The sequence below is a fragment of the Puntigrus tetrazona genome, chromosome 5 (genome assembly GCF_018831695.1).
Source record: "Puntigrus tetrazona isolate hp1 chromosome 5, ASM1883169v1, whole genome shotgun sequence".
NCBI classification, from domain to species: Eukaryota; Metazoa; Chordata; class Actinopteri; order Cypriniformes; family Cyprinidae; genus Puntigrus; species Puntigrus tetrazona.
The window spans coordinates 18,009,032-18,036,097 of NC_056703.1; the positions used below are offsets into that span (position 1 = coordinate 18,009,032).

The window sequence follows — 27,066 nt, forward strand, 5'->3', positions numbered from 1 at the left end:
CCTCAGAAACTTTCTGTATATTTCTCCGTATTTCCGAAAGCTCAGCACTTTTCCCCTCTTGTTTTAGTTCCACCTGCAGTCTGTCACCCACATGTCCCATTTGTTATGACATTTTCTGGTGTTTGTGAGATATTTGGCACAAGTGTGAGTACAGCGATGTTTGGTTTGGTGCTACTACCCAGTAAAAATTGTGCTTGGACAGACCCCATTGACAGTGATGTTGGAGGGAAGGAAATGATGTCATGGAAATGATGTCATGCACACATGCAAAATCTGAAAAAGACCAAATAACTAATTGGAGATGTGTGTTCTTTTTGTTTAGCTTGCACAATGAATATATATATATATATATATATATATATATATATATATATATATATATATATATATATATATATATATATATATATATATATCGTGTTCCAAAATACTGATGCATAATACATAGTTAAATAGTCCCAACCATGCTAAAATGCACAAAACAAAAAACAAAAAAAAACATAGGGCTAAAAGGTGTACTATATTATGAATACATATTTTTACATTTGCTTATATTCATAATATCGCATGAACTACTTCATCTGATCATCTAACTGGTGATTTTGTCTTTTCCAGGGTCTGTATGTGTTTTCCGTCTACTTCATCATGCATAATCAGCTCTTCTGGCCAGCTAAGGCAACCTACACCGTGGAAATGAATGGACACGGCAGCCCAGATTCCATATACCAGAGCACTGGTGCTGCTACCGTGGGTGGAGGAGAAATCAGCAAGTCCACACAGAACCTCATCAGTGCCATGGAAGAGGTGCGTCTGTCTCTGAGGGTCATGATAAACATTTCTAATGAATAGTTGTCGCATTCGCTTTATTTGGCAGTGGCATCTGACGGCCTTTCGTACTACACATGTACTTGTAAGATTACATTGGTAGCCTTTAGATTTATGTGCGTTTGCATAACCACCTATTTATCATCCTCAAGCCGAGGTAGAGGACTCTCAGACCTGTGTTTGTCCACCGAGTCAGCTCACGCACACACAGACTGTAAGAGAGTGTTATGTAATAAAGAGGCCTGCTGTAGAAGCTCACATTCCTCTGAGCCCTCAATGTAAACTATTCACAGATCCGGGAATGAGGGTGTAGGGAGGTTAGAGGGGAGACGAAAGCCTGTAAAGAGAGCATGGGCTGCCTGGGAAGGATGGACAGAGATCAAGAAAGGCTTTTAGAGGAGATGTTTAAAAAGAAAATATCTTTGCAACTTTAACGCTGAGCAGTTCTCTACAATTTATTAGTGAGTCTTGACTATATATATATATATATATATATATATATATATATATATATATATATATATATATATATATATGATAAAATAATTATCATAATTATCATGATTTTGAACATTTTAAAAAACTTATTAGGTATCACCAGGCTGAAAAACACACATACACAATTTGAACAACTTAAGCAGATGTAACATGTATCCTTTACAGATAGTTATAGGAAAACAATTTAAATACAGCTAAAATATTTATTGAATTAAAACCGCTGCCCCTTTATTTAAAAAAAAAAAAAAAAAAACTGTGCCTAAATCTGTTAATAGGTCTATAATTGCCATTATATTAAATTTCAATCCTCCAGTGAATTACATTTTTTAAACGATCAAATCAATGAATCAGTTATGTTTCTTTTCCAAATTATGGCATTTGTGTGCTTATAATTATATAAATAAAATGCTTTAAGCTCCTGAAACTGGAGCAAAAGGAGAAAAAAAACATCCAAAACGGCTTGGAATACGTTTATTTGTTTAGCTAAAGCCAATTTATGAGGACAAATCGATACGATTGCGGTAGGACTATAAATTTAGGGACATAGACTTCTAAAAACCGACTTGAGAGAACTGAAATAATCCTGTTTTGTTCATGAGAGCACTGACTCCTAGTTTAAAGCAGCTCTTAGTGTCACATGTGGCCTCGAGACAAGAGGCAGTTGGATTGGGAGGAGGTGACTGGTGGAGAGAGGAAAGGAAACAGCGCTCTGGAGGGGTGGCCGTCTCCTCAGGCTCTTCAAACAGACATGACTAGGTGCCTGGCGGTGCTTAGTTCACCCGGCGTACATTCTGTTCTGATTACAGGACTGTCGATAGGCTATTGTACCAAAATGAGGTGCCTGTTACGTGGAGGACTGGAGTGGCCTCTCCCTCCATCCTCCTGGGAAAACGCACCCAGCCATTAGGAAGCACATCAAGGGGAAGTCAGATGTACTGTTTCACAAAGTTGTGTTTAATGGGGCTTTACTTTGGTGACTGAAATGATTGAAACAATAGATTTATGTCACAGGATGGATTCAGAAGGTCATTGTGATGAGTACCGCTGCCTCTTCATGCCAAAAGTCAGCAGTTTCTACAGTTTTGTTTGTGTGAACGCTAGACATAAGTGATATACCAGTTTGTTATACCATTTATATCACAAGACTTCGTCATCAGTTTGCTGGTTTAAACTAATCTGAATGAGTATTTTAAATGCTTTACTGTAAGTTTAGTGTGTTGTTGAGGTGATGATGTAATAATTATTGTTTGGTTAGGTTTTTATGACAAGTTTAGAAAAATCTCTTTATATATTATTATTTTATTATTATTTTTTTATTATTATTATTTTGTAATTTATTTAGATTTATTCTAATATGCTGATTTTCTTATTATTAGCAATGTTAAAGGCAGTTGTTCTGATTCATATTTTTGTGGAAACTTTGAAAAATAATTATTTTGTAACATTACACTATTTCCTCGCCTATATATCTCCAGCTATACTGGAATTCATTACGAAACATCTGAATGCTTGTGAATGCTTACTCACGCCTCAAACCCAGCCTGGCAGAACTCTGTAGACATCCAAGTCCTCGTAACCTCCGAATGACCCCTGCCCCAGACGCACCGCCGAATGGCTCATTTGTGTGGCTCCTTTCAGCTCAGACTGATTGACTAACTAAATCAACTACAAAAGGCATTTTAATGTGGTGAAGCTTTGAATCCAGAGATCTTTTTTTCGTCGTGTTTTTTTCAGATCTCTGCAGACTGGGAGAGAGCTTCACTGCGGCCCAGCAGTCAGCCTGGAAGTGGTTTCAAACAGAGTCCTCAGGACGAGACCTATATCACAGAAGGAGGGTTCATCAACACGAATCTGGTGCAGGACGAGGAGTCACAGGAGTTTGATGATCTCATATTTGCCTTAAAAACTGGTAAGTCCCTTTCTTTCAGAAATGAATCAAAATCCCTATGGATCTTTAGCAATTATAAGTCATGTGAACTTTATTGATGAATACCAGTTATGTTTGGAATAATATTTCACCTACTAACAGGTTCCGGCCTTAATGTGAGCGACAGCGAGTCAGTCCACGGCAGTCACGATGGAGGCAGCGTGGCTAACTCTCAAATCGTAGAGCTGCGACGGATTCCCATCGCAGACACACATCTCTAACCTCACTATTTTTTGTACTGAAAATTGTAAAATAAAAACAATAGTTGTTTTTGTTTTTTACTGTTTCTGCCTTTGCACTAAATCTTGTTAGTTTTTAAGTTGCCTTTTTATATGTGATTTTTTTTTAAAATATATACATATGTGAATATAATTATCACTAAATTAATTTGTGAAGGTTTTAGTATTGTTTTGAATGGAAATGTCATGTAGGTTGAGTGGCAGTCTGGCCAGAGAGCACCATAAATTCTGCTGCTTGGTTTGTGTAACAACAATAATAAATATTCAACCGTAATGCATGTGTATGACTGGATCTTTATACTACAGATATACTTCATAATGAACAATGAAAATATATTCCGGCATAAAACTAATAGTACATTTTAAAAAGTGATTAAGGCTTGTAAGTATGGAGCTTAAGAAACCAGTTCTACACACTTTGTCAGGTGAAACAAAACTTTTGATCTGATGAATGATCTGATGAAAATGATAATCTGTTTAACCTCCTGTCGTAGTAAATATCATGAACAAATGTATTTGTTTAAACTAACTGAAAGTGAATAATGAAAATGGTAATATTTAAATACTTCTTCTTCTCTTAACAAAAAACAACATTCCATGCTTTCTTTCTATTCTTTTGTTCCAATTTTTTCACAACGCAAATTTCACTTTTGATTTCTATGCTATTTTTAAAGGTTTGTTTTTGTTTCCATACAAACAACACAAAAACAGCAGACATGTGACTCATCTGCTTATTTGAACAGACGGACCAAATATGTAAAATGATTGAACATTTTTAAGGTTGATTGAGATTCTTTTACTATCTTCCGTTCTCCTTTTGTTTGTGTGTGTGTTTTTCTTCACAATTTAATTAACACTCCAGTATCACACGTTCATGGGGGCTGACACCTTTTGTGTGCGTGTGTGCGCGCGTGCACGTGTGTGTGTGTCTGTGTGTGTGTGTGAAAAACAACCTGTTTCGATGGTGAATGGAAGCACATCAGCTGCACATGTTTTATATTCAGTCACAGTGTGGTATACTGAAGAAGAAAAAAAGTCATTCTTACTGCTCAGTTTCATTTCCTTCAGCTAGTTTCCCTCTGCCCTGAGGGGACAGGAAGAAAAACTGAATAGATGACCTACTGAATATATTGCTCTTACATTTCTGGAGAAAGTTCAGACATGTCGAAGACTTTAAAGTGTGTGTGTGTGTGTGTGTGTGAGTATGTGTTGGACTGAAATGGTCAGTGAGGGAAGTCGCTGTGGACCAAAGAAGTTTGCGGTCTGGCCTTCTTGGATGATACAAATGTGGCACACCCAAAACTAAAGAGCTGCCATCAGCTATATGAACCCACAGCTCTGTAAGAGCTAAAACAGCCACTACACTGTTTTTTTGGAAAACGATTTTGCATCTTTAAAAGCAGACATAATGCACAGCTTATTATCGTCCTTTCTTTGCACCATTTAATTTATTTTGCCTTTTATCACTTTCTTTAATAGCTTACTATACAATTAATTTTACATTGTGTGCTTAATAAGAATAGCTAATGGTATCTCGTCAGTACTTGTTGTTTCCTATCCAAATAAAGTCATAGTCCGTACCTGGAACGTCTCGAGGCAAATCTGAGTTTTCAGATGTGTTTTGTGGACCACATAACAATCAAGTGCACCAGCTATACTCAGGACTAAAAATGATTCCCGTTTAAATTTCTTCATAAGAGTATTGCTTGTGAAATTGTCTTTGTGTCAGATGTTTAATTTTTTTTTACTTTTTGCATCAAAACATATATTGCTTTTAATGATTTAACAGACTTTTCAAACCACCCTATTGTAAAAAGTGATGTAAAATAATGTAATGTAATAAAAAAAAAAATAATGTAACGTAATGTATTGTAAAAAAATACTTGCTGCAGAAAAATGAGTACTGCTGCACTTTATACCTTTTAAAAAGACGGAAAACTATTTCACTGATGCTTTTATTATCAACGTTTCTCTTACCTCACCCTCCATCTTAGGGTTAATTTTTTTCTCTTGAGTTTGTTACAGTGCATTCTCCGCATAAATATATGCGATGCTGCCATATTTGTCCAAAAAAGGGATCTTAGAAAGCAGTGTAATTATGCTGGGTTTTTTTTCTGGAGCAGAATGTGTAGGAGTTTGTCTGTGATGTTTTTAAAAATGCGGCCTACGCAGGAAGCACACAGAGCAAATAAGCAGCTCTTCCTGTTTCTTCCTCTCTAAGATGTCTGCCCTCTGTAAATTTTGCAACCCCTTCACAGACCCATACCGTCCCTCCATCTCCCCCAGCTAAAGAAAACACATTCCCATGGCCCAGGCTTGCTGCAACACCCCCAAAACAAACAGATCATCTTTGAGGTCAGAGGGCTGTAACCTCTTAGATTATGCGCAGTTGGAGTCGGATCAGTTCCAGATGAGTGTACTCCAGTCAGCAGGGAGACGGATAAACTTCACCATATGGCCTGTCTTACCATCTGATTTACATCTGCTGTGACACAGTGTGAGTAGCTCGGCGCAAGTGTTAGTGTGCACTACTGGAATGTGGAGTGCACTTGAGGGAGCTACGGGCCAAAAGTAGCACATGAGACTTTAGATGCTGTTTTCAAGATTTAATAACAAAATCCTATATCGGGTTTGGAATGGTAGAGAAATGGTAGTAGAGAGAATCAATTAACTTTCATGTCGACCCAAAATAAAAGTAAGAGCTGCTGATAATTCAGCTTTGCCATCACAGGAATGAATTGCATTTTAAAATATATTCAAATAATAACATAAAACCTAAAATATATATCTATATTTTTTTTTACTGTATTTTGATCAAATGAAATGCAGCCTTGGTGATTATAAAAGACTTATTAAAAGGCAAAAAAAAAAACATAGTTGTTATTGGACTCTTAATTGCTTTCACTATCTGGTCAAAAATGCTCCACATGTGATTACTTTTGCAGTGTGTTTGTGTAGGATGTTCTCACTACGACTTCAGCAATGTTTGATATTCTCGTTGAGTTTGCATTTAAAGGCTGTCTAAATAAACTGTCTCCAGAGCCTTAAGAGCATTTGTGCGTTCTATTCTTCTGTGCACTAACAAGTGCTCTTATCATAACAAAAAGTGAACACCAAGTACATTCTGTATTAATTAGTGTAAACAATAAGGCTTATAGTAACATTTGTGTGTGTCTTTTGGGAAACAAACCTCTCTTATAAATAAAAGAGGAACCTTTTATATTCAGTTATCTAGAATTTAATGAGATGGGACATCTTGCATGTCCGAAGGGTAGTATATTTTCAGTGAATTTTAATTTGTATGAATTAGTTCCTTTAAATTTAAAGTGGCGTCACAGGTAATAATAGAGTGTCTTCAAATAGACATTTACTATTATATAGAGGAATCACGGGGCAACAAGGGCCATCATTGGCCAGTCTGGTATGTACCCATGTCTCTGTAATGCTGCATTATGCCTCAGTCAAGAACCTTAACCTTTCAGATCTGGTGATCGTTTTGATATCAAGAAAGAAACTGATACTACTTTCAGATGGGGTTTGCCAAGATGTCCAGACGCTTGCTCTGCCCTGGATTTCCAGACCTTTGGCACTTGGACCAAGGTAAGAGTGTTTCCAACAACAACAGACGTCATAGTGGTGGGCATATATGTGGTCTTGGCCTTGAGAAATGTGGCCTTAGTCTAAGTCCGAAAACTTAGTGGACCACAGTCTAGCTTTATTGCACTAAATATGATATTTACCTCAACCACAATATTGTATGCTCATCATTATATGGAAATCTCTGAAATTCTATAACAGCATCCCATGACTCTGTATATACCACTGTATAAATTTGTAATAAATTCAGCATTTTCCCACTTAAGTTCATTATAGTGAACAGGCAGACCTTAACCCTGAGCTGTCTAGCCATGGTCTGGATCGTTGGGTCTCTGGTCTTAACACTTGGTCTTGTTAACACTGCACAGATCTGAAACTTCATGTCAGATGGTCTGAATAGCTGATGTGTTGTGCACTGGGGTCAAGAACTTTGGTGTTCTGTTTATACTTTTAACACCTCTTCAAAGAACAAGGTTTGGAGTCAGTCTTTCTATTTTGTTCCAGATATTGACCTCAATTAGTGAAAGTCAGTCAGTCATTGAGACTAAATCTGCTGTGGCATTCTGTTCTGCACTCTATGGAATCTCCACTATATTTAGCGTAGCTGGTACAAAGCGCTATAAATCTCAAACCACTTTTTGCACAGTTGGCACATTGATATTGCTAAATCTGCAGTGCAACAACAGGCTGCAAAAGCAGTTAAGTAGGCTAAGAAATGGTAAATACTGTCAATATTGCCAACCCTCCTGACACAACCCAAATCTTGTGAAAGTCAGAATCCTTTTTGAGAACTCATTATATGCTACCGAAAAGTCCAGCTTAAAAGAGACTGTATCAGATCACCCCGCCATGGGTTCGCAAATTTGCCATAGAGTCTTGAAACCAAATGAACTGTAAATAAGTGTAGAATTATATAAAGTTACAAAGAGAATAGCTTTGCTTTCCTATAGTGGCACTGCAAGAGCAGGGTATTGAATGAATGATTTTTTGGCATTCAGTAAGTGATTCATTTGGCCGAATGATGAGTCTTTTAAATGGTTCATTAAAAAAACAAAAAACAACTAATTTGTTTATAAAGAAGAGAAACAGCTTGAGAAAAAACATGCTATTTAATCCCTGTTGAAACATAAGCTGGTTAGGTGTTTTGAAGCTGGGATGTTGGTTTAAGCTGGTTTATGATGGTCTATTGCTGGTTTGTGCTGGTCACGGGCTGACAACCAGCTTAAAAGAGCAACCCAGCTTCAAAACATACCTAACCAGTGTGCTGTTTTTTTTCTGCGACATGCATCTGCGCATCTGCGACATGCTTGTGGTGAGTCACGTAAAATGTGCACATACAAATATGCCCACCAATGAACTTGTTCATTTAATTTGCAAACTCAATTTTTTATAATATTGTTTACATTTTTCCCCGCTCTTTGAAAATCACGGCTTTGAAGAAGATTGGAAGGAAATACACACTTGAAACGTTCATTCATGTACATGATGACTGTTAAGGAGAGGTATGGAGATCAGGGAAGCCTGACATTATATAAAATATTTGGCAAAGTTCCTCACGTACACAGCATAAGTTATCAGTCAAACCAAGAGCGTTGGCTAATGTGTGATTACAGGGTTTTGTAGGAGCTGCCCTTTGCTCTCTTATCTTCAGCCAGTTGTAAAGTAGGTCAGATCTTTAAGTGGGCATAATAATAGACTGGCAGAGGATGCTGGTCCTGTATTGTCTGATTCTGTAGGTATTCAGATGTTTTTTTGGTGCACGAGATCCTGTTTGAAAAAATGGTAGAACGTGACTGACCTTCAGCTGAAAAATGACTTACCACGCAAAAACAACGAGCATTTGAAGGTCAATGGTTAAGCCATATCATAATCAAATGTCAGTCCTTTTCCTTGCATGGCTGGTAATTATTTCAACATTTGACATTATATTGCATATTTCCAATAATGGCTTACCAATCAATGCATTTGGCGAGTGTGTTTAAGTGTTACAGGAACACACAAAGACTTCCAGTTAAAGCTGTCCCTGGAATTGTTTGTCGCTTTTCGCTTTACCCTGTGGCATCTTTTAATACACCTCATACCAACTAGGTCAAACCGTTCACACACCTGTCGTCTCATTGTACAGCGCTACACAGCGGAGAGTAAGCATTGTAAAGACAAAACAACACGAGGAATTAAAAGAAAACTCATTCTTTAATTGTATTTACTTGATGCAAAACATTTTCACTTAAAAAAAGAAATTAGGTGAAATATGTTCTTCTTTTTGTGCTGTATTTGTACATGTCCCTCGGTTTGTTTTATAATTATGTTATGTAAGGTGATGTTAAAATGTCTAAATAGGCCTACTGTACATTTTAGGACTGGTATATGTGTGAGATTCAGCACCTTTCGCAGTTATGCAATACTGTGCTGTTTTCCTCCTACGCCGCTTTAACATTTATTCATCTCATGTGTCTATCACTTCAAAGCTACGTTGACCTTATATTACTGGGTTGTGTGTACAGATGTTGTTGTTGTTGTAAAATCATAAAATGTCCTTCCCTTTACCTTCAGCAATAATTTGAAATCTACATTGAATATGAATGTGTCATGAACTACCGCCCACAGCAGACAAACTGCTGATGTTTTTAATTGCTTTTTGCTATAAAACACAATTGTTGGTGATTAAAGTGTTTTCTGCTTTGTGTGTTGAGTCTACAATCTAATAGATATTTTGTTACTTTCATAATAATGTGACATTACAATGTGCTGGAAATACCAGTGTGAATCTATGGTTGCTTTTTAAATCCAATGGGTTTTGAATTGTTATTTTGATGATCTTGACCTGCTGTTTATTGTTATTGCTACAGTACATGTGCAAAAATATGTGGACACTCGTTTATATATTTGCTGAAAATTTTGCTCTAATAGCTTGATGGGCTCTTTATCAAAGCAAGCTTGTTTTTGTACTTTGTAAGGATGCTACAAAAATGTAAATATTTTTGTGGAAACCACGTTTTATTCAGGATGAGCACATAATATATAGTTGAAAAAAAAAATAAATTAAAATAAAAATCTTATGTTACGTCATATATATTTTTTCTGTGACTTTTTATCAGTTTAATGCATCCTATATAGAAGTAAAAAAAAAAAACACAAATCTAAATATTTTCAGTAAAATAAAAATATCAAAATAAAATGAAAATGATAAAAACACTGATAATAATGTTTCTTACTCACCAAACATGCCAGAGAATAATAATAGAGAATAATAATACAAAAACAATAAATATATATATTACAATACAATTATATAAATATATATACACTACATAAAATTTGTACAATAAATACATAAAATTTGTAATAAAGTGTCTATACACTCCTTAAAAAAAGGATCTTTTTGGTCTTACCTCTATCAAGTTTACAAATCCAACCAGTTCTATACTTCACTGAACACCTAGAATTCAAATGAAACTCCAAAATGGAGACCTTTGTATTAAAGAAACGGCTCTGTAATTTCGAAACTGTAAAGAATGAGAAGTTCTGTGTGCTGGCATACAGATGGGAAAGTCCATAACCGAGAGTAACAGGCATGTGTGTATTACATTCCTTTCACACAGCTCTTTGCTGCTGACTCAACCTGTCGCAATCACTCTCTGACTCGCAGGATGCGAGAGATTGAGCTTCACGCTGGGAAACAAGGGGCCTTTTTCATTTGGCAACACTTGCACAGGCTGATTTTAAAGAAATGAGTCCGTGAATCACTGCTGAAATAACCCTGAATGATGTCCCAACCAGAAGAAACGCCTGACAGCAACAGAGGAGGAAAGAGAACAGAGACAGAGATGTGATAAAGTTATTGTTTAAAAAGTATGGTTTAAAAAAAACATTTTAATTTAAATACATTTTCTGTTTTTATAGTAAGTTAGTAGCCTTTTAGTTATTTAAATATAGGTTATGTTAGTTTTAGATTTTTTCTTTTTATTAATTTTTTTATTCAAATGTTTTCTGATGACAGAAATAACAGTGATGGATTTCTGGGTTGAGGTGGACAGGAAGTGCTTGTTTTCTCAGAGACTAGGGGACCAGTGGGCAAAGAGTGGCATCATGTAGGTGTGTCCACTGACCCGGCTTCTTATTGGTCGGATCTGGGGGCATACTATTATTGCGTAGCAATGACTCCCAGATTCAGTGCTGAATCATGTTACAGCCAGGGGGAGAGAAAATGAAGAAGGAGCTGGAAAAAAAAGGGTATGGGGTGAGCAGACAAATCATTTTGGAGCCGGAGTACGGTTACGTTGTTGTAAAATTCAGAGCTTCCTGCTTGTTCAGCTAGCATGTGTATAAGCTACATACGGTAACTTAAAAGTTCCTGCTTGAGTCAAAACAATGTTTTGATATATTTTTAGAGCGCATGTTAAGTTTAGAATAGGTGTAAATGTAAACGGAGACGTTATGCATGCAATGCAGGGATGTTACGCAGAGACATTCCACTATTTTCACACTTGCAGGGCTTCATTTCAGCATCTGTGATGTGGATATTGACTGTGCTGTTACTATCTGGCACCTGTACAGCTATTATATCATTAGATCCCTGGAGGACTGTGGGAGAGATGTTGGCAGCATGGCAAATACTAAATTTGCACATTTAAGTAATGATTTAAAGGGGGTCTGATGAGGAGGAATCAGATTTACCTTGATTTCTTTAGATCCTTGTGCAATGAAATATACAGTTAATTATAAAATTCAAAACAACCTTATGTGAACAAAAGAAAAAAAAGAGTTTATTAAAATTGAGCTGCAACAGCTCATTTATCAACTGTCTGGTTAATATTAGTTTTTATTTTTATTTACACTGGGCAGCTGCAAAAAAGTTTTAATGGTAAGTGAAAAAGTGTAAACATTCTTTTCATTATTATTATTATTATTATTATTAATAATAATAATAATAATAATATATTAAATACTGAAATAAAATTAAAATAATAATATTAATTATATATATTATTAATAATAAACAGTATTAATAAATATGTAAATAAATAAATAACTAAATAACAATAATAATAATACTGTATATTAAATATTGAAATAATATTAAATGTACAATTTTAATAATAATACAAATACAAATATTTCAAATAAATTATACTTATTAATCATAAACAAAAACTAAACCATTTTAATAAACTAATAAACTATAGAACCTCTATTTCTGGGAAGTTAGAGGGGATCATTGAGCTGTCCACAGTTACAGCTCAACCAAAGGAGGTGTAGGTGAATGAATGCAGCTCTGGGACACAAATGGGCCCCCTATTACATAACTGCTAATTGTTATGATATCATGTCTGTATCGTTACTTATCTTCATCAGCATTTAATATGATGCGGTAATATTTTTGCAAGCCAAACCATGACAGCTAATCAGCTAATATCCCCCAATGAGAGTTTGAGTTACTGGGATAATTTTCAGGCTTTATGTCATATCAAGAGTCATTTGAGGTCGCCGGGCAGAGATGTGTGTTGGACCCAGCAAGTGTAAGTAGATGCTTACTAAGGGTATCAGATGCTGTGGAAAATCAATCAAGCAAAAATGTGTTCATCATTTCATCAAAACAAGAAAATAGATACTTCAGCATGTGTGTATAGGTGTCATGAAGTCCACAAACAAAAATATGAATGTGTCCGGTGGCAACAGAATAAAAATAAATAATTAGGGGATTTTTTTTTTTGCTTACTTGAAATTTATACTTTCAACGGAGTGATGTTATAACTAAAATGTATTTATTTATTTATTTTAATAGACCTCAAAAAATGTATTACGCTTTTGTATCAGGTTGTGCTTCGTCTATGATGTCAAATTTACATTGAAGGTTAGATGAATCTCCCAGTCTTTGTTCATTTCCCATTATCGTGTAGAGGATGCAAGGTGTTAGTGCAGTATTTAGAGGGCCTGAAAAGTGAATTGTTTAGGAGTAACGCTGTACAGAAAGCACAATTCTTTGAAAAACATGCTCCATCTCCACAAACGCTTGAGTGCAAAACGAAAAAAAAAACACAAGGGAATTATTAAAGGTGTGGAGAGTATTTCCTGTGCCACTATCAGCACCAAACGGAACAGCAAAAACAACACATTTCACACTGTGTGCAAGAGCAGCATAACTTCAACGGCACGCGATGTGCTTTCACACTGAACACTTTCTTAAATAACAGCCATACATTGCAATATGTTTATTAGAACTGTTTGTGTTTCTTAGAACTCTGAGAATTATTTTAAACGTGGTCATGGCATAATTTAAACCAGGAGAGTGCATTCATCTACTCAAAAAACTCACATAGGCTTCATAATTGTTAAATGCAAAGCACAGCAGCAAGTTATGGCATGTAATATCTTTTACTAGGACAGAAATATCCAGCGGGTTGGACAAAAGGAACTGGGTTAGTGGTTCACGTGAGTCATTTTACCCTGGCAGGAATGACCTCCTCTCTCTCTCTCTCTCACCTTTTCTAGACTGCAGGTAACACATCAACACTTTTAGCACATGCATTCAGAATACAACATACTGCAGATCTGTAACTTTTTCCTTTCAGACTGCAAAAGCGGTTTAATGGATATGTGAGTGGACTCACAAGCATTAATGTGAGTGTCTGTTTCTCAGAGCTGTCGGCTCCTGCTGCACCTGCTGTTTTGCAGAAGGGGTCAAGGCTCATCATGACTCAGGAACAGAGGGGAAATGGAGGGTATGTGAGTCAGCCTGGTGCCTAAAAAAGGAAACTGGCTGGTGCTGGAAGCAGAAGGGTGAAAAATATCATTCCCTCCACCTGCAGACGTAAATGGGACTCACTTCCCCCAATAAAAGGGCAGCTTGGCCCTATTTGGTTTGATGTATATTTAGACATTAATTAAAACACACAGCAGATTCATGCTATAGTTGAACATATGAATTCATTGGCATGGCCCATTGATGGGTTAGGTCATTTTGTGATTTATGTACCACTAAGTGACAAAACTGCAAAAATAAAGACTGTTTACGAACAACTTTGCCGAACATTTCTCCTGTCTGCCATTCGCCTGCCCCGAAACGATAGCTTGAGCCATTGAGCAGTTTATACTTTACAGTAGAAATTAATGTAAACATTTGAGTGGGGACTGAATAAAATAACATCACGAAGAACATAACATTATGTATTATGCTATGAGGTGTGGTTTACAACGATACCCAAAGTAGGTATATGTCAAAAAAATCAAATAAAAAAAACTATTATTCATGCAAGAGAGTTGATCCCCTCTGATGTTCATGCATGTTTATTTTGCTCTTTAAGTAAATATTAAAAGATAGTTAGTTCATGTTCTGTTTGAACTGAGACATAACAGCTATTTGTCAAGACACATAAAAAAAAGACTAAATTTGAAAGCTGAGACAGTTTCATGAGAAGTAACCATCACTGTCTTGTTTGTTGGCACGCTGTCAGTGCTCTTTTTAGCTCCGCACTTGTTAGATATAGCAACAGTAACTAAGGGAGGTGGGTCTTAGTCACTGAATCATTGACTTAATTGTTCAAAAACACTAAATCATATGATATATGGCCATATTTATAATAATAATAATAATAATAATTTTTATTTTATTTTATTTAATAATTTTTATAGAATTATATATATATATATATATATATATATATATATATATATATATATATATATATATATATATATATATATATATATATATACCAGATTTATATCAGGCCTGTCGATGCTGGCCAGTAAAGCTGCACTGTGTTCTTCTTCCACCGCTCCATCCACAAACCTCTGCAGTCGCGTACTCCATTTAGTGTACTATTAATCATCCACTGACATAACAGCTGTATATGTGCCACAGTGTGAATTGTCAGCCCTTAGGACAGCACAGGTTCAGTCTGTATATCATGAATAATGCATGATACATCACCACCCCTGAGTTTTTTTGTACCGATACTCTGCAAGAGTTCAAAGGACTTTTCAAAGCATGACTGAGGAAGAAAAGAAGAATAGAAACTTTTTATTTTATTATTATTTTATAACCATTATAATATTATTTATGATTATTATTTTAATGATAATCTTGATGCGTTCTGTAATTAACAACAACAATTATAAATTACATTTTACATTACATTTTAATTACCTGCACTAAGCACAATGTGTGAAAATAGGCCTAATCTGCTCAATGTGTGCCTTCACTGAAATGATAGAGAAAGTAACGCTGCATATCCTGACATTAATTCAAGTAATGACACTGCACTTAACGGTCAGGAACTTGAACCTTTGTCCCCCTATAGTTGAAGTGTGGACAAGTCCAAAGTTATGCAGTCTATCCTGGGAGACGTAAACTCAGGGACCTCGGCTAGCTTGAGAAATCTCATACTATCGAGTTCCCTCCTTCTTATCCAAAGCCATGCTGCAAAACAAGATGAAGCAACTGGCCCCTGCATGTCAATAGCTCAAAGAGCTCTCGCAGCTGTTCCCTTCACTAGTTGTGTTTGCTTTGTTGCCATGGTCACAGATGGGTGTGAATGTTTGCGTTTTTATGGTAGACTTTATGTTATATTATGATGAACGCATTTAGATTGAAAGTAAGCAGTTTTGTGAAAACTAAGTGGGTATGTTGTATGCCAAACATTATATAGTATAAATGTTGTATACATATATAAAATAAAGTGAGTTGAGTGTGAAAAGTGTGAATCAAAAGGTAAAATGGTGTTAGAAATGTGGACGAAAATCATTTGAGAAATCTATACTTCATATTTCTTGACCATCTTTACAGTTTCAGCAATTAAAACCAAATTATTGGTGTGTTGTTTTTTATGTTCACTTGAATATAAAACGAAATAATTTTTTGTGATTTTTTAATAGCAGATATGTCAAATTTAGCTGTGTATTATTATTTTTGAGCACTATTTACATATAAATAAATATCTAATAAATTCTTCCCATTTTCTTCACAAAAAACTGGTTGTAGGAGTTTATTTTGTTTTTGAGTTAATCTATTAAATTTGTATTTTGCTACATGTTTAGTCGTTTCTCTAACCCTGGTATTTATGAAACATTTGCTCTTTTATAAGATGCAGAACATCAGTGATGCCACAAGCAGTGGGAAAATAGATCGAAAACAGCTGCAGAGATTGAAACTAGATACAGCGAGGATTAATAAAGAATAAACAGAAGATATGAGGCAATTGCATTGGGGCCTTTTTTCGCAAGCTGGTGTCATAACTGTTTAAATAAAAGACCAAATGGATGTTTAGAGCCACATCTCTGATATTATGAAGCGCATATACTGTATATAAAACCGCAAGATACTAAACATCCTAAGTTACAGGCGCATAATCGTATCCTTCTAGAAGCTTCATCTGAATACTCCGCTTTGAGCGTGAGGCTCCTGGTAAGAAGGCACGACAGTAGGATTTGCCAGTTATTGGAAAAAGCTGAGACCTGTATAGCGTCAGCATGGACTAAATCAGCAGCTGCCATTGCTAGTAATCCCACCTCTCTTTTTGTTGGGGCCCAGGGTCAGCATCGTACAAAGGGCTTGACCTGCTACAGTCAATGGAGTAGGGGCCTAGCAGGACAGAATAAAGTGCTGGGTCAAAGCTGACTCATCATAGATCCTGGAAGCAGCCCTCAACTGCCCGCATAGAAGACAATACTGTTGTGGAGTTATGCAATAGACCCGCTAGCTGTGCGAGGATGTACTCAGGCGTTTTTTACATTTCAGCGCCTCATGTTATCTTGTCCTTATTTTCAGTTGGAGAAACAGCAACCCTCAGGTTAAAAAAAAATACGATAAGATCTTTTCATGATAACCCAAAGCACACTAGAAAACAACTATACAGTGGCTGACAGGAAGTATGAATATGAACGTTCTTGAGAGACCTAATCACTACACTGACCTGAATCCAAATTTAAACTTGAAACTCTCTGAACAACTTAGGTCTAAATGTGCTGTAACTAGATAATAATACTTATTTCACAATAAATTTACATTAACTACAGTAATGTATTATTTTACATTGTTAATTTCATTTAAATAAATTATTCGTAAATGTATTTTTATCATGTTATCTTATTTTCTGTTTCCCCCCGCATACTATATCGAGAAAAAATGACAGACCTGTGCGCTTTAAAACAACAAAAATTGCACATTAATAACATGAGTGTCTATTAATGTCAATGTAGTCCGAGAGAAACATAGAGAGAGGTTTAGAGATGTTCTCCTGACCTCTCAGGCTCTGTCCTGTGCGTGCCAGTCTACATCCTAACATCCAATCAATAAACATAACACATGAATGACGCAACTGCTAATGATTTTCTAAATATGTCACAACTGAGTTGCAAATCAATAATCGGTTTGTGGTTAAAATGAATACGTAACCTCACACTTCAACCTAGGCAACACAAACACCAATTTAAAAATGGACATAGATTAGTAATATGCTAAATAGTTTTGATTTACTTTATGCTAATTTTATTTTTATTGTATTATCTTGGAGCATGTGTGGCGTATAATTCCTCAATTTTTATATATGCTTTAGCCAGTTGAAGCTCAGTTTGTGTTAGTTTAAAAAAAAAACCTGCTGGGCAAAGTTTATTACCTCACTTGACCCCAAGGTCACTTTTTGGTTTTAGTGGCACCCGATAAGCTGAGGTCAGAAGGTTAGCCCCTCTGAAACCAATCTGGCGTCTTGAAGTCGAACACCTTGTGGTTTCAACCTTATCTTGAAATGATCTGCATCTTAAAGCAACAAGGATGCAAAGTACTAAATGTGAAAAAAAAAATGTTGAGGATGAGCTAAATTACATTTGAATGTGCACACTAAATTGTGTTGTAAATGTTTTTAGTATATGCATCTGGAGAAGTATCACCAAAAATAGTTTTCATCGACTCAATTTGTGTAACTGCTAAAAAGGCCTGTGGGGGCGCTGTTGTTAGCGAGGGACCAGTATTAACGTTGTTGTATTACATATTTCAGGTCTTGCTGATTTTATATATAGCATAGTAAAGATAGGTATCAATCATTATAGTGCTGCTTTGTGGTAAAATAAAATAGTGTGCTTTATAAAGCAGAAGTACAACAAAAGTTATGGTTTTTAGAGGTTTATTTCCAAGGAAGAACTAAGACAAAAGTTAAAACCATTATGAACATACATTTCATTCATTATCTCTGAAATGAAATCACAATGAAATAAGACAAAATATACCACTGAGGCAAAATAAACTCCAAAAAAAATATTGCACTTAATTTCTAAAACATACCATATTTCCACTAAAAGTGTTTCTTGACAAAGTCAAGAGTTTAGCTTTAACACTGGACTACACGAAAGGCCAAGCGTTAGACTATAGTATTGACCAATCACAAAAAGAAGCACTTTTTCTCTTTGCGTTTTATCTTTTATTAGTGGCCAATTTTGGTTCAATTTTAAACTATAAAACACAACAGAGAAGCAGATCATTCTCTTCGTATTATGATCTCTTCAGATCCATTTCTCTGAGGTGTGCTACAGCTATTGTTCCCATAATAATCATCGAGACAAGAGGATCTGTATAATGGTCGTTTGTCTGAAAAACAAACACTGAATGCCCAACAGTAATCATCAGAACTCATAACTTGAAAAAACAAATTCAAAACCCATTCAACTCAAAAGTGGCATGAAATACGCATGCTTTAAAGGACTTTTTTTGGTTTTCCCTTTTTGTCCTTTTAAACTAAAGGGTGATCTTAAGGACTGACAGAAAACGGTCAAAATGATAACATAAATGATAAAGCATGTTAAGATCAGTTCATCAAGGCCACTGTGTTTGCTGCTGAATCATAAACCCCTCACATATACACATATAACAAAAATACAGTGTATGCAGACTTGAGTAATTCTATAAACACTGCTTTAACTATCTACTTTGGTAATTGTTTAAATTGTTTCTCCAGACCTCAACCAGACATGAGCCGTTTTATTTCAGTAAAAAAAGTGCCAAGGCCAAGCATGATCAGAGCCTAAACTACTTCTGTAGTTGAACGAGTTTTAAAAACAAATGTACAACTCATTTCAACTGGATTCGGATGTCTCCGGACAGAATCCGGATTCCTTGTTTTGCTTTCCAGCTTGGCTTTTCAAGCATTTGTGCCAACCTTTGGGCCACATCTGGTTTCACCGATCTGAAGAAACATCGTTGCTGCCTAGTGCAGCAGGACAAAAAGGGAATGTCATTGAAAGTCTTTGAAAGCTGCCTCGCATCTTTGTGCATAACTCCTCTCTTTATTGAATCTGTTTTTCAAAACTGAAATTCCTTCTACAGTCTCCAACCTTGAACTGAAACAGTGCAATCAAAACATAGTCTACTCCATTTTTTTGTTTTCATCATTTGGCAAGTGAGAAGATCACCTGAGACTGAGTGCTTTTTTTTTGCTTTTTTGTTTTTTTTGAAGCAGTGCAATCTTGAAGCCTGCACTGCTACACTACGAACAGAAAGGCAACAAACTCTTCAGGCTGCCTGCCCGGACCCCACCCTGTTTTATCTCTCTGCTCCCATCATGCACATAAGCGGCAAGAGCTGGACTGTTGCTCCTTGATCAAACAACATGTGCAACACATTTAACACCAAGCAAACCATGTTTGGCTTAAAGGCATTCTACATTTAGAACTCAAAATGAAGTCCATGAGAACAGAAGAAAATAAAACAAAAGCCACACTCGGGTTACGAGTTGGCGAGGCAACGTCGCAAGAGCGTCAAGACAGCATGTCACCAAGAGCAGATTATCGACTGAGGAAACACAATCAATGAACACTACAGACCTCAAAAGAACTTGAACAAGATCAGTGCATTAAGTCAGTCCGTTCAGTCTGTTATTCTTCTGAATCTTCTCTGCGTTGTTTGTGGCTCATGCAAGAGCCCGCAATCGCTTAGTTTAAAAAGACTAAAAACAAGAAATAAACCAATCACTGATTTTAAAACACAAGCGAGAAAAACATAGTTGTGCAAAAAAACGGAAATCAAAGATCGCGTTTCTCTCAGCTGTACTGCGCATGGCTGCGGTTGTAGTGTTTTCTTGCATTTCTCTTCGCATCTCGGACAAGGTCTGCGTGTTCTTTGTCAACCTTTACCGAAAAGCATGAGAAGAATGACTACTTTGATAAAGCTCTACAGGCTTAGTCCGACGGGGCGTGTCCCATCATGGGGGCCGAATATCGGAGTCGGGTAATTTGCCAGTGACTTTCTGCGCCCTTACTTCTGGGTTTTCCCATAGAGGGTTGTTTTCTCTCGTTGGTGACAGCACAGTGACCAATCGCTGTCATCGGGAGATAAACAAATGTGAAAGCTCCTAAAGCCCAATGGCTTTGGCCTCGTGCCATGCATATCTCAGCGCGACGGGCAGGTGTCGAGTCTGTGCTCCGCTGCGGATGTGTCTTGATCTGGATGTGGATCAATCTGATGAAGAGAGGAACAGAGAATCAGTTGTGAGATGAATGCATCTAAACATGGCTGAAGGCTTTAAACCTAAACTTAACTAAAAGCTTACCTCGGAGTAGGGAGGAGGGGGTCGGAAGCGAAACTCCTGGATATAAGCGAATAGCGGGCCATCAAAGTTCTCCCGCCCTGACGACACTTCCAGACAGCTCTGCCTCTGTTCTTCTGTGACAACCTCTGCATAGGCTGGAGGAGCTGCGTACAGCAAAATCAAAATGTTAATATTGTTACCATGCCAAACACGTTATCGGTTTTTATCTTTTCCACACGTGACCTACACTTCCTCTTTTTGTGTCTTATTCAAAGAAACAAGTTAGAAGACTACACACTTTCCTATCGGTGTAATCTAAAAAAAAAAGTCATATGACTTACATTATCCTAAATTGCAAACATCCCTTAAAACAAGTGGCACTAATTGACAACCTAGGAGACATTCCTTACCTTCAGGCCTCTCAGGAAGGGGCAAGCCTAACCAGCTCATGGTCATGCTGCACTGGCTGCTCACTGAAGATGTACGGCTACCGAACGGGTGGAGAGGAATAGTGCCAATCACCAGAGGCAGGTTTAAAGACAGGTTCATGGCTCCTGGGATGTCTACATACACCTGATAATAAAAATATCGGGATATAAAATTAATAAACACAAACAGTGCACTGCTCCATTTCCAGATCCAACTGCTTCTTCAGATCCCCAAAGCAAACAAAAGTTCCCAATACACAACCACAGTGTGCTCTCCTAACCTTTACCTCAATACTAAAATCTTAGCTGGCCAGGCATTAATTCATCTTTTCTAAACCATTAAAATTTGCGTGTCCAAGATGCTGCAAGCTTAAGAGAGTGTAGTGTTTGCTGTGATTTTTAGAGTGCTAGACATGAATAGTGCTCATAAATAGCTGTGAAAATTGTATTTTCACTTACAGTATAACAGAATAGAGATTTGGATTTAATAGGTCAGAATTTAAAAAGCGGTTTCATTTATTTAACCTGCTTAAAACAAGTGTAGATGACCCATTCGTTGTGCAAGAAACGTTTCCTCAGAAATAAGGTATGAATTAAAATGAATTAAAATACTTAGATCCTGTATCCTGACTATTACCACAGTAACAGATTGCTTTGAGGGGATAATAAGCCATTAACACCCAATGGCCTGAATTTCATCAGATATTTTAGGCTGATCTTCTTATCAGTATGTGCTGGAGAGAACTTGACATAATCTGATTATCATTCCTAGTGCCGAATGTGTGGAAGTGAAAGATGGGCTGCTTGAAATTGGCATGAAAGCACAACAATTACTGCATTTTTAACTGAGCTACTGAGATGACCAGCACTTGTAGAGATGACTGGTAAGCTTATGTGCACCCCATAAGACTTCAAAATCAATACACACTATAAAAGCACACGACTTACCATGAGTGAGTATTCCACTCTAATGATACTGCAGTCAAGGATGGAGGGAGATACAGGGGGAATCTTCAACATCTTTCCATTCCATGTCTCCGTCTTGCCAGAAGAAAGCGATTCCCCTCGGATGTTGGCCACCAACTGCTTGATCTCCTTCATCTTCCCTTTGGCAAAGAAGGTCTGCGTTTGGTAAATGGCGGCCTTTGGCACAACCATACGCGAGGAGCAGTTTTCAATTTCAGCAAAGATTTGAATGGACTCCCCTGTGTGAAGACATTATTGAATTGCAAAATCACATTAAAATGACAATAATTGATGATCAGTTTTCATCTTAAATTTGATTATTGACCGTCACAGCAGTTTACATTAGCAAGAAGTGCATTTCTATGAGCAAAACACATCTGGTGCAGGACAGAGATAAGCTGCGGCGGCAAAAAGTGTACAACCCGAGCTGTCCAAAACATGAAAATGCGTCATATCAAAGGGATCTTTTTATTAATTTATTCACCCTCATGTCGTTTCAAAATGTCGTATAAATTTATTTCAGAAGAAGATACTTTATTCAACAGAAGAAAGAAACTTTAAGAACAAATTGAAGAATTTTCATTTCTGGGTAAACTACATGCACCCTTAAGAGACAATTCTATAGTTAACTGAAAGAAGATTTACCTGGAGTATAACCCTTCCGTTCAATTTTGGCACTTAAGGAGATTGGACCTGAGGTGCAAAACCAGCAGCATAGTGTCTTTTCTTTAGTTCCTGCCTGGGGAGACTGTGCAAAGTAGAAGAACAGCACTTAAAATGCAAGAACTTTGACTGGTCGTTCTTAAACACGGCATTGGTGAATCAGCGATACGTCGAGGGATACGAACGACGCAAACACTCACCAGCAGGAGAGGAGTGTTGATGTCAATGTGTTCAAAGACGGTGAACTCTTTCTTGGTCTTCATGGGCAGAAGCCACGGCCTGTGCAGCTCAGCCTTCACCCAATAGCGCACACTGCCATGCTTTCCTTCGAACGAGGTAGCCAGTGGTCTGCATGACACACAGAGCAACTTAATAAGAATTAGCACTAGTTCAACCGAATCATTTTATTCGGGGGCCGTATCTGACCGACACTCACGTTTGTGGAAGCTCAAAGCTGAATGCATACTCATGTCTTCCTGAATGAATAGTGGTGAGTCCCTCCTCAGAGTTATCATCATCTGAAACAGAAAAGAATAATATTCCAAATATACCTTACCTGCCAAAGCATTGATCATCTTCTTGTCTATTACATTATCTAATTTATTCAAACACTTCTGCTAAATGCAAATGCAAACACTTTGATATATACAGTTGATTGATTCTCATACACAATTATGATATGTATCAATATCATGTCGACCCCACGAATTAAGCGTTTAATCCCAAGTATAATGATTGCACTTGATGCACAGGTGTATTCAGTTTCAGTATTCATTCTGAATGAGAGAGAGAACTACTCGTAAGATCCACTGCAGTTCACGTGAAACGAAATTCCAGCGTTAAATAAGTTGTTTGTGTAACAATAAAAAACACCGGCGGCTTTCGTTTTGTTAGCTCAGCATTCAGCTTAGCGGAGCCACGGTAAACAAGCACGGAGCTGTCAATCAAGGGCAGACTCCAGCAAGAGAAGACCGGCCTAAACCGGAGCCGGCTGCTTCCCCGTGCAGTGCCGGCGCGCTCATTACCTATTCAGTGTGCGGCAGCCTCCCATTGAATCTACGCGTGTGCTGCGGCGTGGACCTCAAGAGTATTCTCCCATTCAGCAAAACACGTGAGAGAAATATGACCAAAAAAATACACACACCAGAAATCACAAACGACAGAAAACCGACCAGTTTCAATAACAAATCGACTTTTATTGTAACCAATCACTCATACAGAAGAAGCAAAGACAATTAGATACGACTTAATTAGAATTTTACATGGGAATGAATTTCTTCCAAATTACAACAGGCATGCAGCTAACAAGGTCATAACATGCACTATTTGATTCGTATACAAAGAGTTTCAACATTAGGCAAATATTGACTGGCTTTTCTGTACTGGAAGCCACCTCGGGCTAACAAAACAGCAGAAAGCAAATGAATATGTAACGTAAAAAAAGTTATTTTTACAGTTTGGGTGTATTAATGTCGCGTTTACCACTTGGTCAAGCCTTTCACACTTGTAATTGTAACCCTGTGTTTTCAAGCCAACGTTACAGCGTGGAACTGTGTGGAACGTTACGGCAAGTTGTTTGGCAACAGATGACCAATAAACGGCCTCCGTTGCTTAGCTCATAAATATTCATGAACTCCGTGCAGCTGCAGAAACTGTAGAAGTAGCTGTATGAGAACATGTAAAAACGTAAAACTACTAACTGTAGTGAAAAGTTTTTTGTTGTTTTTTTACTTTTATGCGTTATAAATGACTTAAACAGTCAGAGCGGACAAACGTTACAGAAACTTCTACCTAACGACCAACAGGTATAAGTTAACGGTTGGCTCGCGAAATGTTTTAAATGTTCAGCTCGAAACAAGATAACCCACGAATATATTTACTCGGAATTTTAGAAAGGACACGAGTTGACAATTTCAAGCGTGAAGAGTCCAGTCTATGCAAAAAACAAATGCAAAGAGGTTGTCAGTCAGCCTTGGCAACTGAATATTTGACCACTGAATGCATTTAAATGTAGCTATAAATGTAGCCAAAGGTTGCATACTACAGCCATTGGTGCAAAGTTGCTGCTGTTTTTCTCACTTTCCGCAAAAGCATGATGTCATAGAAGACACGTTGACGCCTCCACCAATCAGAGACAAGAACGGCTAGACACTGCATCAAAACAGGATTGAACCGCTTCGAACAATGGGTGGAAACTTAAGACATTATGCCCAAAGATTTGTCATTACTCTTTTTAATACGTGGTCTTATGTGGAATTCGTGGACGTAGTTTTCCCCCGAAATAAATGTATAAATATACCGAAACGAATCTTGATTTTTAAGAAGGCTGTAGCATGAGATGAGCAAACTGTGTGGTCACCATTCATTCAAGCTACTTCACTGACACCTGAAATAACACTGAAGTATATTCAGAATAGAAAAAAAACTGCTAAATGTATCGCATTTGCGTGATTTAAACGGGATAGTGAAAATCCGGCTTTCACGTCTATTCATTATTTCGAATGAACGATGAGTCGGTCACGTAACGCTCCAATCATATGGTCTGTTTTTTGGGTTTGATTGCTCCAATCGATTTTAACAAATGGATACATGAATACAATAGAAAAGGAAAAGAAAAATGTATATATATCCATGCACACAATAGTGTCTACAGGTCCGCCGGTCAACAAGTACTGTACATCATCCAGAGTATGTCATGTCATCCTGGACCACTGAGCATCCCCCTAGTACTTTCAGCCGCTCTTTTCTGAACAAATCTACACCTAGAGCATGTTTGATCTGTATGCTTACCTCTTTCATGGCCAATAAGGATGTCTCTATGATTCAGATATTCCACTTCTTCTGTATAATTTTGAGTGTAGGCAGTGTTGGATCCAGCATTTCGCGATTCTGTCCAACGAACTTTTGCGAATCCTTTTGCATGTATTTTAAGTGACTTCACGCGAATCTCTCCGGTGACTTCAATAATGACTCTTCCTGAGACGGAGTCCCCGCTGGAGAAAACGGGGACATTGCTGTCATTGAGACAGTCGTAGCTTACAACGAAGCTCTTCACCTTTCCTAGCACCATGGTGGCAAGAAAATAAAATGTACAAAGTTCTGTAGACAAAATAAAACCACAAGGCAAGTCTATGAAAATAATCTCTTATGAAAAAAAGCGAGAGTTAACACTGGGTAGTGTCATTGAGATGCGAGAGCTGAATAACAGCAAAAGATGCTGTTATCGCGTCTCGATGAAGGCTTGACGGTCTGCAATGAAAGACGGCGAAAATTCGCCACCGGCTCACTTTAAGCGCTGCTCTTGTGAAAAACAAGTCACTGCGCATGCGCGCGACTCTTATCCGTCCCCCTTCTTCCGCTTTTTGTGCAGTTCTTTGACCGGGGCTCAGGAGACAAATAACAGAGAACAGCTGAGCAGTGTATTAAAAGAATACGTGGAAGTCTAGACATTTTTTCACACGTTTAGGTAGAGACCCACATTAATATACGAACGGTTTGAGAGTAAAATGTTACATATTAAGTTAATTTGGGCTGTGGTTACTCAGGAACAACATATAGTTTGGACGTATTATTGCTTTCTTTCCCGACGCTTTTGCACTCGAACAATAAAACTGATTTAAGTCAAATGATTGTTTTACCGTTTGCATCTGTATGCAAAAATGCCTTAGATGCAGATAAAGAGGTCAATCTTGCTCACGACATGCTGCTATTTTGATAAATATAATGTTTTACGAATTATTTATCGTAATACATTACTTATACTGAGTATTTATAGCAACCTCATTATAGCAACCCAAAATATAAGGGCCAAGTACCCTTGCCTTCTTAAATCCCATATCTTGTTTCTGTATTTCCTAATACCTGTTTAATGCGTTTGTGCCAAACTTTGTTAAACTGTTTTCTGTAGTGTATGCAGCTTCAGCAGCACCTTTGATGACACAGGGATAAGTATTAGGCTATACGGGATTTTCGCAGTTTCACTTGCACATTTATGTGCTACAGATCTACAGTACTGGTTCAAGTAAGTTATGAAAACTCACGCGCCACCCAACGGCTGCACAAACTCTTGCGTCCCTCCGTGTCTTGCTTCAGTCGCGCGCGCGTCAACGAGTTGCGCTGGCTTCTGCTGCCCTCTACGGGTTTCCTGGCAGTAACAGAAAACTGTTCTTCATGTGCAGTGAAGTTACAGGTGGATATATTTGAATTTAACTCAAACAAAACAGACACATGCCCATCTCGCAAAACGTAAGACGTTTTGGGTTTTGACGTGAAGAGTTTCAAGTCTGTTTTAAAATGTGGACTTAACATGCGAAACTTAGATTTAAGATGCGGATTAAGACAGTTGTCTGGTGATTTGTGATGTAGTGCTTTTTCTTGGGATTATTTGTGAGAATTATAATCCATAA

The 27,066-nt window shown here is 37.3% G+C and overlaps 2 protein-coding genes across 2 annotated transcripts in view; one reads left to right on the forward strand and one right to left on the reverse strand.

The window, feature by feature from the left end:
- The window catches only part of adgrv1 (adhesion G protein-coupled receptor V1), a 105,387-nt gene extending 101,624 nt beyond the window's left edge, over positions 1–3,763 (forward strand). Inside the window, exons 88-90 of the mRNA XM_043240614.1 lie at positions 616–804; positions 3,058–3,232; positions 3,353–3,763. Of these exons, the coding sequence (XP_043096549.1) occupies positions 616–804; positions 3,058–3,232; positions 3,353–3,471 (483 nt within the window). The 3' untranslated portion in view covers positions 3,472–3,763. The remainder of the gene's footprint in view (positions 1–615; positions 805–3,057; positions 3,233–3,352) is intronic.
- Positions 3,764–18,189: 14,426 nt separating this feature from the next.
- arrdc3a (arrestin domain containing 3a) lies at positions 18,190–25,941 on the reverse strand. The gene is made up of 8 exons (XM_043240294.1): positions 25,451–25,941; positions 23,097–23,178; positions 22,861–23,008; positions 22,643–22,745; positions 21,980–22,236; positions 21,014–21,176; positions 20,625–20,767; positions 18,190–20,533 (listed from the first exon to the last, which is right to left on the reverse strand). The coding sequence occupies exons 1-8, from the start codon at positions 25,728–25,730 to the stop codon at positions 20,465–20,467; spliced, it is 1,245 nt and encodes a 414-aa protein (XP_043096229.1). The 5' UTR covers positions 25,731–25,941; the 3' UTR covers positions 18,190–20,464.
- Positions 25,942–27,066: the final 1,125 nt, after the last annotated feature.